This window comes from Myotis nattereri (genome assembly GCF_964212035.1).
Source record: "Myotis nattereri genome assembly, chromosome: 5".
Lineage (NCBI taxonomy): Eukaryota > Metazoa > Chordata > Mammalia > Chiroptera > Vespertilionidae > Myotis > Myotis nattereri.
The window spans coordinates 58281955-58302223 of NC_138080.1; the positions used below are offsets into that span (position 1 = coordinate 58281955).

The 20269-nt window shown below is 42.3% G+C and overlaps 1 protein-coding gene across 1 annotated transcript in view; it reads left to right on the forward strand.

Annotated features, from left to right (window-relative positions):
- ZNF827 (zinc finger protein 827) overlaps positions 1-20269 on the forward strand; it is a 166675-nt gene that overhangs the window by 105414 nt on the left and 40992 nt on the right. The window contains exon 8 of the mRNA XM_081091637.1: positions 3516-3619. Within this exon, the coding sequence (XP_080947763.1) occupies positions 3516-3619 (104 nt within the window). The remainder of the gene's footprint in view (positions 1-3515; positions 3620-20269) is intronic.

Below are 20269 nucleotides of genomic sequence, written 5' to 3' on the forward strand. Positions count from 1 at the left end.
GACCGCACAAAGGCAGCTTAGCGAGTGAGAGTGCACCCTGGACGCCAACCTGCCTGGATTCACATGCTGGCTCCGCTCATGGCATGGACAGTTATCTAACTTCTCTGTGCCTGAGTTTCTCCATCTGTACAAAATACAGATAATAATAGTGTAGCTACCCCACAGGGTCATTGTGAGGATTAAGTGAAGTTGATACACACAGAGCACCTTAGAACAGTGCCAGATACTTAGTAAGCAATATATATGTTCCTCTTTTACTGTACATCTACTAAGAACTTTAACATGAAATGTCTTATTTAACTCGGATAGCACCCTAATAGAGATGGTATTTTTAAACCTTTTCCCAATGATGAAACTGAGGCTAGAGAGGATATTGATTTGAAAAAGGTTACTTGACTCTCTAAGTGGCCAGTTTGGAATTCAGCCTCAGATCCTTCTAATCCAAACTCTGCGTAACCCACTGCACTCCCACCTCCCGGCCTGGGCGGATATGAACTCGAAGCGTTGCAGCTGGGCTTCTGCAGGCAGGCCATCCTGGCCAGGCCAGCCCCCAAGGGAGCTCTGCACCCTCCCTTCCTCAGCACCAGTTACATGGCGGTTCCCTGTCACAGGCCTCTGCGCTCCCTGACATCTGTTCCCGGGCCTGGCAGAGTGTAGGCCCTCCCGGTTACTGTGAGCCCGAGGGAACGAGGGTAGTGTACCTGTTTCTCTGCGGCAAGAAGGGTGATAGTCTCGATGCCTTTTAGGGGGACCCTCTTGGGACCCATGGAAGTCTCCACATTTCAGACCAAACAGTTCCATGGGCTCCCCTGGACTCTCCGATGTCAAGGTGACTGCTATAGCCAGCGTGACAGTACCAGGCAGGCCCATTGCCCGCTCTTCACCCTGTGCCCAGGGCCAGCCTGTGGTTTCCATGTGAACTGTCCACACGTGGATGTCACTGTCGCCTCCCATGGAAGCTTCAGAACGAGGGAGGTGGGAATTGAGAAATCTTATTCTCTGGGTTTGACCAACAATCCTCCAATGTCTCTACATCTTTAAAAGTGCTCTGACTCTAAACAGTTTTCTTCATGGAAATATTGAAACTTAACCTCATCCCTCCAGCAGTCAGCTGACCCTTCCAAATCAGAGCAACCTTTTCTTCATTCATTTTATTCAAGGAAACAGCACTTCTTGCCACCTTGTGAGGAATGTTTCACTTATCACCCCTTTAGGTAGGCAGATACAAGTAAAAAAACAGCTCACATTTATGGAGCACTTACTGTTTGCCAGGCACTGTGAAAAGCATGTTCCATGGAGTACCTTGATGGGTGCTCAGAGCTCCTCTGCGAGGTTGGTTACTGTTATCATGCCATTTTAGAGACAAGAAGTGAAGGCTCCGAGAGTTTAATATTTTGCAGGGGAGCACAGCCCTGAGTGGGGGAGCTGGAGTTCGAACCCAGAACTGCTTCCTCTCAAGCGCATGCTCTTAGACTCCATGCTGCATGGCCTTTTCCTTTCAGCGTTTGTATCATTTACAGGTTATGAGACGTTTGGCATAAAATGGCGTGTCTCCCCACTCCCCAGTGCCTGCTAGCCTACAGCCAGTTCACTGTTAAGCCTATTAAATTGTTTTTTGTGTGTAAGATATAACTAAAAAGAAGCATCGATCAGATACTTAAACCTCAGAGGGAAGGCAGGGGAGGGTGGGGGCAAGGGGAGAGATCAACCGAAGGACTTGTATGCATGCATATAAGCATAACTAATGGACACAGACACCAGGGGGGTGAGGGCATAAGCAGGGGGGGGGGGTAGCAATGAGGGAATAAGGACACATATGTAATACCTTAATAAAGAAAGGGGAAAAAAGGATAAAAATAACAAAGAAAAAAAAGTATGCAACACAACGTTGCATGAAACCTAGCCTAACTGTCCTGTAAAACTATGTTTATTAATGTATGTTTTACTTAAACATATTTATATGTCTTTTATCTTATCTTACTGTTCCCTTTATAACATATAATAATAGTAGCCATAGCCTTGCAGCATTTTTTAAGAAAGCAGCACCAGTCATGCGAGTTCTAGGCTGGGCTCCCTCAGATCTTTTCTTTCCCATGATCTGTGGGTGTGCAGGGGGCCTGATCCCTGCGGGCTGTTTGGCTTCTGGGATGGTTCAGTCAATCAGAGGCCCTGATGGAGATGGGGGTGGGGCTTAAGGAAGAGCTAGGGTGTTTCTACCTCCCTCTGTCTTCTGCAGCAGCTGCCTCTTCCCTGTGGCCCCAGCTCCCATTTAAGTCCTTTTGTCCCTATAGCCTCAGGGTGGTGGTGGCCTCCCGCTTTTCCTATCTCTGGCTTGCTTTACTGCTCCCTATGCATTGTCCACCACCTGTGTACCCAGTGCCCTGGATTAAAATTTCCCTGTTATAAGTAGGTATTGCCAGTTCTTAGATGCTGCTGGATACTCCAGTATTCTCACATGTGATCACGATACTTATTATGATCACAATACAGTTTATGTTTGAGGCATGGAAGATGGATGGATGGTGTGATTGGGTTAAAACCCTCTGATTAAAGCATCCAAAGGCTTTGTGCTCACTGTGGCTGTGGTATAAGTGGAAACCTGGCTGGGTGTTTGTGTCCCTGGTTCCAGTCCTAGCTGAGTCACTGGGCGTACTTAGAATCACTCAAGTCAGAGCCTCAGTTTCATGGAAAATGAAGGTACTCCTGGTATCCTTGCGGGCAGCCCCATTAGCTGGCTTTAACTCCTTCCGAACCAAGACAATTCTAAGATGCATCTGCGGGGACCATCGAGGTGTCTCCATCAGTGAAACAGCCCCTAACTCCAGCCATCTGCCCTTCTAAGGCACACTGTTGGTCCCCAGGGGATCAGGTGCCCGCCTGTGGGTGAGCCAGGGCAAGCCTATCACCCCTATGGGAAGAACCTCGGACAGGCCTTTCTGATTCTGACCCAGATGGTTGGTCTTCATTTGGACTTAACACACTTGAAGAACATATAATGCAGGGGTCCTCAAACTTTTTAAACAGGGGGCCAGTTCACTGTCCCTCAGACCGTTGGAGGGCCGGACTATAGTTTAAAAAAAAACTATGAACAAATTCCTATGCACACTGCACATATCTTATTTTAAAGTAAAAAAACAAAACGGGAACAAATACAATATTTGTATTTGCATGTGGCCCGCGGGCCGTAGTTTGAGGACCCCTGATATAATGCAACACTAAAATTCAGTGCTCAGCTGTCCTGACTGCGGGCTTAACCATCTTTCAAATACAACCTGTCATATATTCACCTGACATATAAAACTAGCAGCAGAATGTGCATATGGGACTTGTCTGATGTAATATACTTTCTCTGTTTTAAGCACAAGCTTCTTACGGTCTCTAAACACCATTTTTAAAAATACAGTATCCAGCGTGTGTGTGTGTGTGTGTGTGTGTGTGTGTGTTTGGGGCTGATGCTCTGGGTACCTTAAATAACTTTAATTTACTAAACTTCACTCCTCCTCCCCGACCCCCAGCCCTTTCTTTTCAGAAGATACATTTAGACAATCACCATTCTCCTCCAATTCAAAAGACCTGCTGCCCGGCGACTCCGCGCTCCACGGGAGAATACCAGCGCCAGGTATGGATACACTGTTGGCTTTGCTTCTACTATTGATTGCTTAAAAAATTACTTTTCTGAAATGTGTGAATTTTCAGATGCTTTCAGTGAATGTGTTGACGTTATTCATATGAAGAAGCCAGGTTTTTAAAAAGAGGGAGGAACTCAATTTCAGCAGCCACAAAAGTTCATTAAGAGAAAATGCAGGCGGTGAGAAAGCTCTTCGTCTGCTTCAGCAGCCCATTGTTGTTTACCTGCTGGTGTTTCATTCGTATCGTGACGTTCTTAATCTTTGAAATAGCGAAGTATACCCTGAAGATACCTTGCTTTTCACGTTGTCAGTGTTTCAGGGAGGCAGCCAGGAAGGTAGTGGAGGGTGGTGGCCCGGGCGGGACCCGTCAGGACCCCGTGGGGTGTGGGCCACTGTAAAGCCCACTCCAGTTCTTGTGGAGACAATCTTGCCCCAGATTTCACTCTCCTTAGACTGTCTGCATATATCCATCTAATGCTCCTTTTTGCCATCTGAGCATCAGCACATAATGTCTTACCTACTCTTCCTCTTTCCTTTCCAAGTAAAAAGGAAGATGTGTTTGCTGCCCCCTCATCAACAGCATGACCGTCCTCAGGGCTCGTGGGTGTCCTCAGAGTTGTTATGAAATGAGGACATTTGAGAACCTCTGCCCTGCAGCCTGTGCTCCTTACTCACCCACCCCCGACCCCAACACCAAGCCCGCAGCCAGGAAGCTTCCTGCTGTGGCTACCTTCCTTCCCAGCCACAGGGAGAACTTCAGAAGCTCTCGGTGGCCTCCACACCGATTCCTTTGTCCAGGAGAGCGGTGGGAGCCCATGGCTCGGTGCGTGTGCAGGACGGTCTAGCAGCAGGGGTGCTGGCCGGCAGCTCCTTCAGAAATAAGTCCAGGTGTCCTCCGCACAGCCGAGGAGCGGCTAACAGACAGCTGGAGATCTGAGTAGTGTGTAACTCAGAAAGAGCCGAGCAGCATCTTAGAAATGTTGGCGTGGGCATCATAAGTCATCGGAAGGGATGTCTAACAAACGGTTGGGAAAAGGCAGCTTTGTCGTCCTTCCATCTTGTGATGGCAGATCCATTTCTTCTCATCTCCAAAGAGTCCAGGGGCCGGCCTGCTTTTTAGCTCCACAGGACTTTTCAGTCCCATCACCCTAAATAACACACACACAAAAAAAACACATTACCTGCCACCCGGTTCCAGAGGTGGAGGGAAATCCCGCTTAGCTGATGTCTTCATTCTCAAACAGGGCTTTTTGAACTACTGTGTACTTCCCACGGCGTCCTTTTGAATAGCCATCTCCCTGGTCCCCAAATTATCGCCCTGCTGTTAAGTTGATGGATTGTGACTTTCTAATGTCAAAATAACTGCCTAGGAATTGCAAGTCGGAGTGCTGTTACCCATCCAGCCCGCGCCCGTGATGGATACACCGGCCCTGCATTGCAGCCTCAGCGTTGGGCTCGGCTATATTTTAAGGAGGGTTTATGGTCATGTTGCAACTTGACCTCAAAGAGCGAGATCAGTACATGTCTCACTGTGTGCAGGTGGCGTTTCTGTGATTTGCTTGGAAGACTTCTATTACGAATGAGATAAAGTTAAAAAGTTAACTTATGTTGAGGGGAAAGCCAGCATAGCGGGGATTTTAGAAATGCAAATACACCATTCTGAGAGAGAGCCAACCTCTGTCCTTCAAAAAGCCTTCCTTCAGGCAGAGGATGAGCAAAGTGATGTTCACATTTTACTAAAATCCACAACAGCACGGGGGCTTTTTACAAAGAAGCAAGGTGGCCATGCTTGGCAAGTGGCATTAAAATGCAAAAAGTTAAAAATGATAAGGACAACCTTGTAAGCACAAAGTTCCTGTAAGCTGAAGACATGTTTTGTAAAGGAAAGCCTCAGTAATTTGAACTCGTTGTGGAGAAGACCAATCTGAGTTAACAAAATATTGAAGCATGGAGACTTCCCAGGTAAACATTTCTTTCAAGTTCAGACAGTGATGACTGGACATGATACCCCTACTAAATTAATGCTCCCCACTCCCTTACCCACAATTCGGAAGCCCAAAAGCTCTACCAACCATTACTTTTAAAATAAATTACTCAGTGATACAAACGAATGGGAGCCTATTTACAGTCTTTATGTATTAGCCCAAGGGTAGAATTCATGCATTTTATTGCAGAAATATCAACATACTTGAGTATAAAGGCCCACTGGAGTGTTGCAAAAATATGCATTGTGCACCATATTATCTTCTTAAAATCAGGACAAGTATGAATCTCAAAGTACATCAGGCGCCAGGGGTCTGGGATGTGGTGGGCCTACATTTACTCGAGTACTCTGCTGAAATGCTGTGCTGGGGACAAGGAGATTTGAAGCTAGAGTTGAGGATCTTAGGTTCTGCAGTATAAGAGTCACGAATTCATATAGAAAATTGTGAAAGACCAAGTGGGCAGCACATTGCTGAATCACTGGAGAAGACGTGACAAGAGAGCAGATTCAGTGGGGACACCGCAGCACTCGGGCAGCCTTAGTAATGAGGGCCTGGGTGAGAGGGAAGGCGGGGTGGGAGAGGCAGGTGGGGAAGACAAGGGTGCTGACTGGGCTGGGAGGCTGGCTAGCTGTGCCATGAGCAGGTTGAGTTAAGGAATGACAGTGACTCTGCAGAAATGAGGAGGCCAGGAAGGAGACAGCTGGCTTAAGTGACTAAGCATAAAATAATTTGTAGTTAGTATATCAACAAAAGCCCCAGAGTCCTTAGAAATCTTCTGTTGGGTGCTTTCAACCTTACCATTAAAATATTATTTCTATTCTTTATGTACCTTGCAAACTTCTTTCCACAGATAATCTACAATAGCAAAAGCGTAATATGCTAATTAGACTGGAGGTCCTTCGGAGGACCTTCCGGACGAAGCCAGGGCTGCGAGGGAAGCCCGGGTCCCGGGTGCCAGAGGGAAGCTGGTGCTGGCAGCCGGGGGAAGGAAGGCCTACTTTTGCACGAATTTCATGCAAGATAAATGTCAGTCTGGAAAATTATCTCAGGTTCCCAATTAGTAGAGACTGTAATTAATGAGATTACATGGGCCTAGTTCCAATCTAAGAAATCTCTTGCAAATGCTGAGAACCCATAGCATTCGTTCAACAGTATAGATTGGCATATGTTTATATCCCTTCTACCCATGGGATGAAATTCTTTCCAAACACTTTGCAGTGAGACCATGGGGCAGGGGCGCTGTCCCTCCCAGGAGGCTCACTTAAGGCGAGTGTGTGGGGGATAGCTAAGTGGGGAGGGTGGGGAGGACCGTGGGCTGTGGAGACATCGAGAATAGCACAGTTAACTAGGCATGTGCCTTCGGCAGATGGTATCTGAGACACACAGCTGCCACCATGCCAGAGAAACAGAATCAACACAAAGCTGCACGGTGCCTTGGCCTCTGGTATTGCCACTATTTTCTAGACTGACTTTCCTGCGAACCAAAGAATGCTTGAGAGCCCAGACCTAAGGTCTTTACTTGCCGTGAATGTCTTAGAGGTAGCACCAGGAGTCCTTAATAACACGATGATTTAGAAGCTGCTGTCACCTGCTGGACAGAATACCCTTCAAGCTGTGAAGAGATGCTGAGTGCACCCTGGGTGGTGATACTGCTGGTGGTGATTTTGCAAAAGAAAGAGAAGAACTTTCCTGTTCTGGGGCAGATAGAATCACAGGCCGTGTATAGTTCCGTGCACTTTATCTAATGCATAGTTGTCTCGCTCTGTGGAAGATCCATGTTAGGGAAGAAAGGTTCTGAGTTCGGGTGCTTGTCAGGGCACGGGGGCGGGGGGGTTCTGAGTGGACGGCAGACCTCTGCACCTGTAGTTGCCTGTGTCTGCTGCGGAAGGAAGAGTGTCTGTCTGAGCATGGCTGTCACACAGTGTGGCGCTTCTGCTGTGTCTTAGTGTGACTTTTGAAGTCACAGTCTGTTTGCTCTGTTTTAAGCCAAAACACAATAATACAACCTGTGCGGGTGTGAAGGGAAATGTGGGTCTCCGTGGAATTCTCTCACAGCATTCGGAGTCACTGGTGCTTCTGTTTGTCATTTCAGATGGGGCTCAGCGTTAGTGTAGAGCATTTCAGCAATTATAGGTGTAAATCCCGATTCCCATTATTTGCCAACTCCTTTTTAAAAGCCCTCTTTTCATTGTTGTTGTTTATAATATACAAACAGGGAGCAAAGAACCTGGGGAAATTTAGTTCCTTTTAGGACCTGAGATGCCAAGCGGGATCTGATGTCAAATGAAAAAGCTGGTTTGGAATGGTCTGCCTTGTCCCCAGGCCAATTCTTGATCCATTTTCCTCTCTCTGTTCGCCCATCAATCTAATAGGAGTGGTACCATGTCATACACTTTTCTGAAATCTAAATAAATGATGCCTTGAATTAGAGTGCCACTAACAACTAACGCAGCCTGCCATGCTGCTGGCCAGATATGAATGGCCTCTTTCAGACAGTGGCTTAAAAAAATGCTCCCGTCACTTCTTTATAGTAAGACTTCCCAACTCATCCCTCAAGGGAGACACATACAAAGCTGCCCTGGATTACAGCAAGGCATTTTCTTCAATCCTTTTTCAAACACACCAGGTTCTTTTTACATTCAGACTAAGTCACGGATAAACAATGGAACATCGGGTATTATTGGCATGTATCATTTTGTAGCTTAAGCTCCTTTTTGATTAAACAAATTTATTCTGTACAGAGAGGGAAGCTAATAGTTATCAAGGACCTTCTAAATTGTCAGGCACAGGACCTGTGCCATCTCATTTAATTCTGTAAACAACTCATTCAGACAGAAGTTATGCTCAATTTACAGATGACTAAATAGAGGTTCAGCGAGATTTAATAACCTTTTCTAGTTTATTGATATATAATTGACATATAACATTGTATTAGTTCAAGGTACATAATATAATGTTATGCTTATATTGCAAAATGATTACCACAATAAGTTTAGTTTACATTCATCATCTAACATAGTTATAAATTTATTCTTGTGATGAGAGCTTTTATGCTCTACTCTCTTAGCAACTTTCTTTTTTAAAGAAATATTTTTATTTATTTTAGAGAGAGAGGAAGGGAGAGGAAGGTAGAAACACTGGTAAGAGGCTGTCTCCTACATGCCCCCTACTGGGGATCGAGCCCACAACCTGGGTATGTGCCCTGACCAGGAATTGAACTGTCAACCTTCTGGTACACCGGTTGATGCTCCAACCAACTGAGCCACAGTGGACAGGGATCTCTTAGCAACTTTCAAACATACATTACAGTATGGTGAACTTCAGTCACCATGCTGTACATCAGATTCCCAGGACTTATTTATCTTATAACCAGAAGTTTGTACCTTTTGCAGAGAGATTTAATAGCTTGTTCAAAGTCGCAATGTGGGTGAGTGGCAGCACAGGAATTCAAACCCAGAACTGCACAGTACATCTTCTCTCTTTCTGCCCTGACACGGTGCCCATTAAGTCAGAGAATGCGTCACCAGCGGTGACCACATCTCCCCAGTGTTTGCCCACACGTACCCACATTTGGCATTTGAAGTATTACTGATGGCTTGCCTTTAGTGTGTGTGTTGTGTGCCATTGAGTCAGCTCTGACCCTATGATGAGTGATGGCCCCAATGCCGTGTCCTCAACAGCCCTGCTCAGCTCCTGCAGACTCATGCCTACACCTTCGTTTATGGAGTCAGTCCGTCTCATATTTGGTCTTCTCTTATCCTGCTGCCTTCTGTGTTTCCCGGCATTATTGTCTTTTCCAAAGAACCCTGTCTTCTCATGATGTGCCCTAAATGGAATAGCTTCAGTTTTGCCTCCAGCAATGTTTCAGGGTTAATTTGCTCTAAGACGCAGTTGTTCGGCTTTCTGGTGGTTCAGGATATCCATAGAGCAATCCTCCAACATTATATTTTAAATGAATCCTTTTTTTTTTCCTATCAGCCTCTTCACTGTCCAACTTATGCCTCTGTACGTAGGAATTGGGAACATAGGGGAATGTCTTCTAGAAAGGAATTAAAAGTAGTCTAAGACATTTCAAAGAATTTACAAGGTAAGAATGTATTGTTTATTTATTTTGTTTATTTATTGACTATCTTTTTGGAGAGAGATCAGTTTGTTGTTCCACTTATTTATGCATTCATTGGTTGATTCTTGTATGCGCCCTGACCGAAGTTCAAACCCACAACCTTGGTGTGTCAGGACGATGCTCTGACCAACTGAGCTACCCAGCCAGGGTTTGTACTATTTATTAATATCATTCTAATTCTGTTCTCTTCCATTTCTATTTTTCTTTCTTCCTTTAATACTTTGCTGTCTGGTGATCATAGTCACTTGGAATGTTTCTTTCAGTTATGAAAGTTAAAGCAACTGTTTATGTTTCTTTTCAGTAATCTTTAATGGATCATTTGGGCCATAGAAATAGCTTCATGAAACTGTCTAAAACCTCCTGGTTAAATAAAACTTGACCCACTGAAGTGAGTGGTGATCTGGTCAGCAGCGGCTCAGAAGAAAAAGTTCTTCACTGGAGAACCAAGGTGTAGTCCTGGCCGGGTTTCCAGTAGAAAGAGAATGGGAGATCTCTTGCCTTCTTCCACATCCCCTCTTTCAAAAGCTCTGCCATAGGTGACACTACTGTGACTTCTGCCCAGGTTCTTTTATTTTCTTTGTTCAGCCAAAACTATATGCTAGGACAGGGGGAGATCAGAGTGGAGTCTAGGCGCGTTCCCCCTGAATTTCTACCACCCCCACCAAGACTTGGGGAAGAAACAAGGCACCATAAGTGATGCTTGAAAGACACGGTGCTTGGAATTGAGGGTGGGACCAGGAAGAGGGCACGAGAAGGACTTCTAGGAAGCTGGACGCTCTGTTTCTTTATCTGGCTGCTGATTACATGCAAATTCACCGAGCTGTGCTGATGATGGTATTTCTGCCTTTGTTAGGGCTGATTGGCTCATTCACAGATAGGTAGATCTGGATGCTGAGTGTTCGCCTCCAGGCCATCGATAGCCTGTGAGCATTCACTTCAGAGACCAGGACAGTGCTAAAGATGACAGACAGTGCTAACGATGACAGCGGTCTTTCGGTCTTTCAATGATACAGTTTCCCGTTTGCAGGACCATTTCCTTCGGGAGCACGAGCTCACTGCCCTGAACCAAATGGCATGTAGGTTGATATAGCTGATTCCTCTTGTGCTTCAAATTGAGACAGGATTCTGCCCAGCGTATGGTGTTTCTTTGATATGCCTGCACTAGGTGAGCTCTAGTCTGTCAGCTGTTTACCAGAAGGAGAAGTTTTCATTGCTATGGACCTTCACAGTCCAGATAATGTAATTTCAGACTGCAAATGGTGGGTTCACAACTAGCCCCACCTGGTCTTAGTGTAGGTGAGTTCCCAAGGGGCGCTACTGATGCCATTAACTCTGTAGAGAAAGGTCTCGCATTAAGCGGTGTCAGCTCTGGGTCCAGTTTAGTTCTTGTCAAAAATATAACTAACTGGGTGTCTGCGGACCAACAATTGCAGGGTTCAGGCACATGGTTTGTTAAGGGCAGTGACCTTTCCAATGGAGACATTTCTATCCAGTTTAGCTGCATCACCTGAGCTAGCTATAGAAAACTACAAAGATTGAGACGAAAACTATGGTGTTGGCCAAGCCTCCTTATCTCCACCCAGATAGCACGGGGTTGAGTCACTGGGTGCTGAAGATAATCATCAACACTTTCATGTTTGTGCTTTGTGGGAAATGGTAACATCCAAAAGGCCTTTTTAAAACCCCGCTTGAGGACTTTGTTTCTCAGATAAGTGTTACCCCCTGAGGCTGTGATCACCTCGCCTGCCTGGGAACTTCCTGGGACCAGAGAGGAGTTGCTTGTGCTCACATAAAATATTTTGCACAGCATTTACATGGCCTCAGTAGTGCCTGTGGTGTGTCGTTACTTTTGCAGACTGTTGAGATAGATGCCTTGAGAATGACTAATACAGTAATAGACCAAACTCTCAAGTATGCCTAATGGATGGTGGAGAGTGTTTGAAAACCACAATGCAGTGAGCCTGACCTCAGTTTGGGACTGGCTCCTTCATTCTACAAGACCTTTTCCCTGTATACACAATATGCTCTTCCATTCCTTTGCTATGAATTGCATTCAATTTCTTCTTTGTATTTATTCTTTTTCAGGGCAGCATCTGCCCTCCAGCAACCAGGGGAGGGGAAAAAAACCATTCCACTTGCAAACTAGACCATCTATTTTCATTCAAATAAACCCATCCTATATTCTCATACATAGGCCAAATGGCTGCCTCTCCATGGTAAGAAAGGCACCCGCAGTGTCACACCACAGCCCTGCCTTGATGTAGCTATTGGAGTGACAGTCAGGAGCTGCAATTTGGCCCTATGATGTGTTTCCTTTAGCAAAGTACTTATCATTTATGTTTTCAATTTATCATTCAGAAAAGAAAGATGTTAACTAGAAGCGCTGAAGGAAGGGTAGTCTTTGCATTTGCTTAATGATATCAGGTTCACCACATCAGCCACTGGTGGTCTATTGAGACGTCCCACACAGAGGTGCCTCAAACTCTTTAAATTCAACAGGTCCCGAGCTAAGTGGTTCATCCTCCACCTCCCAACTGTCCCTATACCTTCTGTCCAGAATCCACTAATTAAATCCTCCTCTTGATCCTGTTTTTTCCTATCTTGGTGGATAGCATCATCACCAGCACCCACCATGACCGACCATGAGGTTGGACACCATTTGTCTGGGCTCCCCTCAAAACAACTATGTTGCTTGTGGAACTAATGTTAAATGTTTTTAAAGAGAGATCTGATAAGACTTTGATTACAAAACATAGTAAAAAAAGATGATTTTTAATACAGATTAAAATGGATCCATCTATAGATATAAGGTGTGCAGTAAAGCCCTTTCCAAGTATAGCTGGTCTCACTACCATGCTGAAGCTCTCTTTTTAGAATTAAATGGTTTATCTTGACAGGAGAAAGATCACAGAGCTAGTGTGCTTGTGTTTTCCACCTTAGAAACAGATCTGACAACCGCCAGAGAAAGTCTAGGGCAGCTTTTCTGAGGGCAGATCGTAGGAGATGGAGGTACAAGAAGCCTTTAGATGATTTGATGTGAAAGTCCAATCCTGATTTTTCGTATGTAATAATAGACTTCCCAGGCACAAAAAACTCACATTAATCTTATATTAAAAAGCTTGGAATTATTTCAAAAAGAACTGTTTCCCATCTGTGAGCCAATCACGCCATCAAATGAGCTTCTCTTTTAAAGTAAATTATTCTATTGAGGAACCGTGTTATATTTTGATCCCAATAGGGCAGAAGTTCACATAGGAGTGTCTCATAAGAACTCATGGGAAGCTGTGTGTGAGGCAGATTTGAATTCAGATCTGACTGTCTCTGAAATTCGGAGAGTCCACGAAATGGAAATAGTTCTTTTTCTTTTCTAAAATTTCTTCATTGATGAAGTTATTACATATATGTCCTTATCCCCACATTACCCCTTATCCCCCCCCCCCCCCCCACTCATGCCCTCAGCCCCTTGTTGTCTGTGTCCATTGGTTAGGCCTATATGCATGCATACAAGTCCTTTGGTTGATCTCTTCCCCTTACCCCCACCCTCCCCTACGTTCCCTCTGAGGTTTGACGGTCTGATCGATGCTTCTCTGTCTCTGGATCTGTTTTTGTTCATCAGTTTATGTTGTTCATTATATTCCATAAATGAGTGAGATCATGTGATATTTATCTTTCTCTGACTGGGCTTATTTCACTTAGCATAATGCTCTCCAGTTCTATCCATGCTGTTGCAAATGGTAAGAACTCCTTCTTTTTTACCAAAGTGTAGTATTCCATTGTGTAGATGTACCACACTTTTTTAATCCACTCGTCTACTGATGGGCACTTAGGCTGTTTCCAAATCTTAGCTATGTGAATTGTGCTGCTATGAACATAGGGGTACATATATCCTTTCTAATTGGTGTTTCTAGTTTCTTGGGATATATTCCTAGAAGTGTGATCATTGGGTCAAATGGGAACTCCATCTTTAGTTTTCTGAGGAAACTCCATACTGTTCTCCACAGTGGCTGCACCAGTCTGCATTCCCACCAGCAGTGAAGGAGGGTTCCTTTTTCTCCGCATCCTCACCAGCACTTGTCGTTTGTTGATTTGTTGATGGCAGCCATTCTGACAGGTGTGAGATGGTACCGAATTATCATTTTGATTTGTATCTCTCAGATGATTGGTGACTTTGAGCATGTTTTCATATGCCTTTTGGCCTTTCTTCTGTCTTCTTTCGAAAAGTATCTATTTAGGTCCGTTGCCCATTTTTTGATTGGGTTGTTTATCTTCCTTTTGTTAAGTTGGAAATAGTTACTTTTCTTTCAATTATTTAAAAGTTGTACATGGCCTTTTCCTCTTGCATGGGAAACAAGTCCCACAGATTTCCTGATACTTCCTCAGTTGTTTCTTACACATGGAGAAACAGTTTTCCACAGCCCTCAGGCTGCATACCTAAAGTCTTACACCTTCCTCTCCACCTGTACAGGACACAGGAGGGCCAGGCCCTATGGCCTCAGAGATGCCCACACACAGCCACGTCTGCTCTCAGTCTCCTATATGTACTCCCAAATGTTTTTGCATTCTGTCTCATCCCAATCTGTTCCTTCCCTCCTTCTATTATGAGCCATTGTAGGGCTTACGTGAGGCAAGACTTCCATTAAATACTCTGTTAAGCATGTAAATAAGAAATGAGTTCTCTAAGTTACAGAGAAATACAATGCTCCATGTGGTTTTGTGAACTTGGACCCTGATGTCCCATTCTAGGAATTGACTACAAATAGACTTGAGCAAGTCACACTAAGGTATGTGGACAAAGAGTAAGGTATATGGACAAGGTTGCGTTTTGTGGCAAAACACCTGAAAACAAGCTAGGTAGGGAGCTGGTGAAATGAACCATGGGACATAGGATGGAAAATTTCACAGCTATTATGGAAGTTAATTTTTAAAATGTATTTGAAAAGATGTTCCGGACATATTGTTAGATTTTAAAAATAAACAAAAAGCTGACTGCAGACAACATGTGTGACATGACCCTATTTATGTTAAAAACCAACACCACCACAGAGGTGTGGTACGTTTTATGTGCGCATAATGGGCTAGCATGTGCCAAGATAATTTCTCAAGAGATAAACTGTTAACAGTGACTACCACGGAGGTGTGAAAGGGATTAGGATGGGCAAGAGAGGGATAGTAAATGAGAGTTATTCTCTCATTTTTTAAGTTTATGTCCCTTGTACTATTTTTTACCATTAATTTACATTACTTTTGTAATGTTTTAAAAGTTTTAAAAAAGTAAAGTGGGATACATATATATTCAAATCACAGTTTTTTTAGAATCTGTCATTTATATATATATGATGACTTGGACCCTTAATAAATAATCTCTAAGTTAAATGAACTACTAAAAATATAGATAAATCCAGGTTGGTGTGGTTTCAGTGGTTGAGCATCGACCCATGAACCAGGAGGTCACGGTTCAATTCCCTTAGGGCATATGTCCGGGTTGCGGGCTCAATCCCCAGGAGGGGGCATGTAGGAGGCAACCTATCCATGATTATCTATCATCATTGATTGTTTCTATCTCTCTCCCCTTCTCCCTTCCTCTCTGAAATCAATGAAAACCTATTTTCAAAATATAAATAAATAAGTAAAAATATAAATAAAGCAATGATTCTTAGCCATCTTCCTACAATGAGCTCCTCCAGCTAGATGCCAGAGTTAAATGAGTTTTTCATACAATTCATGAGACTATAAAGTGGTTACAAACCCACATGAATGCTGTGACCCCATGGTTTGTAAAAATATGTACATAGAGGAAACAAATCAGGAAGGGTAGATGGAGAAATAACTGTTCTGTCAGTTTAAATAGGATTTCAAGTGATTTTTGCTTGTAAGGACTTCCATTTTTTAAATAAGCCTCTATTATTTTTATAATCAGAAATCATCACCATGCTCCTTTCATTTTGAACAAAGGAGAAACTGTCCTGTATATTCTGGTACTGAATGCTCGACACCAAATCTCTCTGGAAGTTTCTATCATAAAGATATGCATGGACCTTTGCACAAGGAGGTCAGCTTCACCAAAACCATATTTAAATGTTAACCCAGAAAAAAAGGAGAAAAAATTAGATCTAGGAGCATCAAAAAGGAATGAAGATACTTTCAGCTGGAAGAGATGAAAATGTTCGAGGGAAAAAACTTGTAAGGGGTGTTAGCAAAGTAGAGTCTCTCTTAAGATATCAAAGTACTTCAGACTAAGAGGTACTGTTTTAATGTGTTTATTGGCACCTATGACCATCACGATTTCTCCATCTTCTGCTACATGTACCCTTAGATACCTTTTCCCCATCCAGTCGAAATGACTCATCCATCTGCAAAATCTAGTTCCCTGCTGTATGTATCCTGGAGTGAGTCACTCAGATCAGTTGCTTCTCTTCTAACTTGAATGGAATTAAGCTCATGAACGTGCAATTGAACGGTTTATGAATGGGTGGATCCCAGAAAAGGCAATGGTGAGGTTTTCAGGGAAATCGGCTATATTCAAGGAAACAGAATAATTTGGGAGTTCAATAGCTCGGAAGTAGAATAATTTAACAAAAAAAAGATTAGGTCCAAATTCTGGTTGTCAATCTTCACTAGAGCATAGAGACAGGAATTATTTCATTATATGTGTTTTAGGTAACAATTACTTTGTCTTAAAGGCAACATGACTCATACAAATTATTTTTGTGCTCACTAATTTTTAATGCATTGCTAGATACTTGCCAAGAGAAAAGCAAAGGAAAATTTTACTCAGGAAAAAGAAAATGTGTACTCTTGCAAATGCTTTTAACATGTAGGCATGCTTTTGGTATGTGAAAGTTATTTTTGAAACTATTTTCGGCCAAATTGTTTTTCATTTTCATGAAAAATGTTAATTTTTAAAGCACTCTGGTCTATCTCCCAACTGTTACTTTTATCACTCGAAAATGTGGTATTTTAAAAATATCATCACTGGTGTCATACTAAGACTTGTCTTGGACTGCCAGCCTTTCATAGTAATTAATTTTTTAAAAAGCATTTGGACGTGAAAAATGAATAAAATGGGAGTTCACCAAAATGCTCAAGGCAGTTGTCTTTGGATGATGATGATGGGAACTGTGGTTGTGGTTTTGGGGTTTGCACCCTCACTTTTCTACGTTCTAGTTTTCTATAATGAGCATGGGACACTTTTATGAAGACAATGTCCAATTTATTAGAAGGCATAAGGTGTTAAGGAATAAAGATAAGATCCATGATGCTTTTAGTTATACTATAATAATTACTGTGCTCACACACAGAATAGGCCTTCTTCCAAGGTTCCTAAACACAATGAAAAAATATTGGCAGAGTTGTTTCAAAAAAAATATAGGTTACATATCCCGTAAGTTACTAACAAAGAGCTATGAAATCCTCATATGGAAAATATGACCACAGTCGTTTAAATATGAATTTCAATTTGAGTACTTAGTATTGGGTACTAAGCTCACTTGAGGATAATGACTTATTCTTAACCTTACAAGGGAGATTAATGAATTAAATTTGTGCCAGGGCACCAGCTGTTAGAAAGTAACTTCACAGCTTCTTATTTAATGTGATAGTTGAAAGTAGTGTTTAATAGAATAGTCCACTGTCCTGTTGCATTGCTCTATTGGTCTCATATCATGTACTTGGGTACAATTAATAAAATAATCACTGCTGATTGAGGATATTTTCAATAGTTTTATCAAGAAATATAATGAGTGTCCACATTTCTGTGGCATCTGTTTAGTTTCCTAATGGGAGAGGTCCGTTAGAAAAACGGCCTCAGTGCCTAGAGGGAGGTTCATTGACTTTCCCTTCAGATGATCTTCCGTCTTCTCCAACAGTGTGAGAGGACACTGAGATGTTATGAAGTGAAAATTAAACATAAAAGGATCTGAATGTCATTAAGTGTTTGACGAGCAGTGTGAAAAGCTATATTGTGAGGTGCATGAACCACTGGGGTGAAAAGGAGTTCATTCCTTCATCCAACAATTGCTTATTGAGCAGCTACTATATGCCAGGTACTTTTTAGGTCCTGGGGAACATCAATGAACAAAACAAAGTCCCAGTCCTAATGGGGTTTACACCTAGGGAGAGAGGCAGACAATAAACAAATAACTATACAGTGTGCATATTATATATATATATATATATATATATATATATATATATATATATATTTCATAACATTATAAGATTTATATAATACATTTTCATATAAATATGTAACTCTCCTCTCTCTCTCTCTCTCTCTCTCTCTATATATATATATATATATATATATACTAAAACATCTTGAAAAAAAACTAAGCAAGGTAAACAGGGATTGGGAAGGGGCCAACTAAGAAAGTTCTCCCTAAAAAGGTATAATTTAAGCAAACACCTATAGCAAGTAAGAAGCAAGTGATATCATGATGTGTGGGTTAGAGTGTTTGTTCTGGGCAAAGGGAGCAGTAACTGCCAGGCCCTGAGGTGAGGATGGGCGTGGCTTCTTAGGGAAGTGACTGTAGGAAAGGAGATGAGGCTGGAGGGCAGGGAGGGAGAATGGCTTATAGGGCCCAAGACACTGGACTTTTATGGCAAGTATGCCAGAAACCATTGGAATGTGTTGAGTGGAGAAGTGACATGATCTCACTTCCATTTTAAGAAGTTAATCTGACTCTTTTTTAATATTTAAAGCCCTAATAAAGTTCCCTGAAAGGCTTAATAGAAACAGAGAGGCCCTGCATAAAGATAAGAGAAGCAAAGAAAGTTAATTTAATTTGCTGGGTATTATTTTTATAGTGGATAGAATCGGTGCTATAATTAATTATTGATGGTGAGTGTTGCCCAATATTACCTCATTTAATTTTTATTCCTATTAAGTTATAAAAGAGGAGTTACATCTTTACTTTTTTATGCTTAACTAAAAGTGTGGGTTGTTGTTTTTTAACTAGTTAAAAATAACTATTTAGATATTTAGCTGAATATTTGAGGAGGGTGGGTCTCCAAAGTTCATCTCAATAACAAAATGACTCAGAAAGTCATAGAACTTGATATCAGAATTTTAAAAATAACGAAAAGACAAATTCATTCTTTGGGATTCATTGAAGGAAAGAGAGCATCTTCATGAGAAATGTGGGTTTGGCTTCACAGGAGTGCTCTAGCATCACTTACAAGGTGCTGTGTCAAGGAGCTAGGAATCATCAGTAAAACTGAAAATTACTCTAATTGGTGCTTTCCAAGCCATCCTAGAGGCTATTGTGTATGTGTGTTTAGCCAGTATTGTCATTGAAGAGGTGACTGACAATCCTAAAACCACTAGTGATGACATTTTACAAATGTTCTACCAAATTATATTGTATAAGACAGCAACATCCAGTTATTTACAACAGAATTCCTAAGTATTTGTTACATACATGCATTACTGACAATCAAAAAGCCCGTGCTTGCTGGTACACATCATGAATCTTTTGGAGTGAGGGGTATGCCTTTGTGCCATTTGCGGAAACAGTACTTAATAAGGGATTTCTTTGCCTGTCATACTTCAAAACACTACCCAGTTACTAAGTAAGGTGATCACCACCACTGAAAGCCTCAGGTTCAAGATCACCTTTCGGCTATCTATATCACGTCCCATTTATCTCCAATAATCCTCAGATGTTGAAATAACTTTTTAAAAATATCTTGTTATCCATAATATCTGAGGAAATGTAGATTCTTCATAGACTTTTCAAGACTTGCATATATAAATACATTGTTCGGCTACATTTTTGTTTTAAGTGATTTTTAGCCACCAGAAGAGAGTAGTTGATTCTCTAGTCTAGACCTGTTAGAGTACCATTCTTTAGACAAGCTGTTCAGAGGCAGTTGGCTGAGATAGGAGTGAGATAATATGTTTCAGTGATAAAATAAGAAGTCCACTCCTTGCTGGCAAGCTGTGAGGTTGACTGCTTAATACAGAGCTAGAGAGTGAGTCTGAATTGCAGTTTCCTCCAGGGTGATGCAAGCTTCAAAATTCACTGGGGAAAGGGTGAGCTGGAGAGAGGAGAATCCTTTACAAGTGGGCCACTTGCATCCATTTTCACGTGTGTGTGCGTGTGCGTGTGTGTGTGTGTGTGTGTGTGTTCATCTCCTTTGGCATGTGCGAGCAAACTGGTCAAAATCTCTAAAAAGGGTTTTGCTATTTGAAATAGAAACTTTCCCTTCAGACATTTTACAGTTTTTTAAAAAGTTTTTACTTGACTAATTAATGGTCCCTTAGCAGTGGTGGCTTATTTTCAAGCACACCACATATTAGAAAAAGTTATAACAGAAAGAAATGGATTTAAGGGAAACTGCATCCATCTTAAGAAACTAGATTTCTTTTATGCATAAATAACCCTGGGTGCTTAGTCCACTGAATGCATCTATGTCATTTTTATTTTCTTGGGGAACTGGGCATAAACCTGCAGCTAGACCTTTGGGAAATCTTACTGGCTCAATCTAAATGATATTGTTGACTCTGATGTTCTTAGAATCTTGGAGAATCC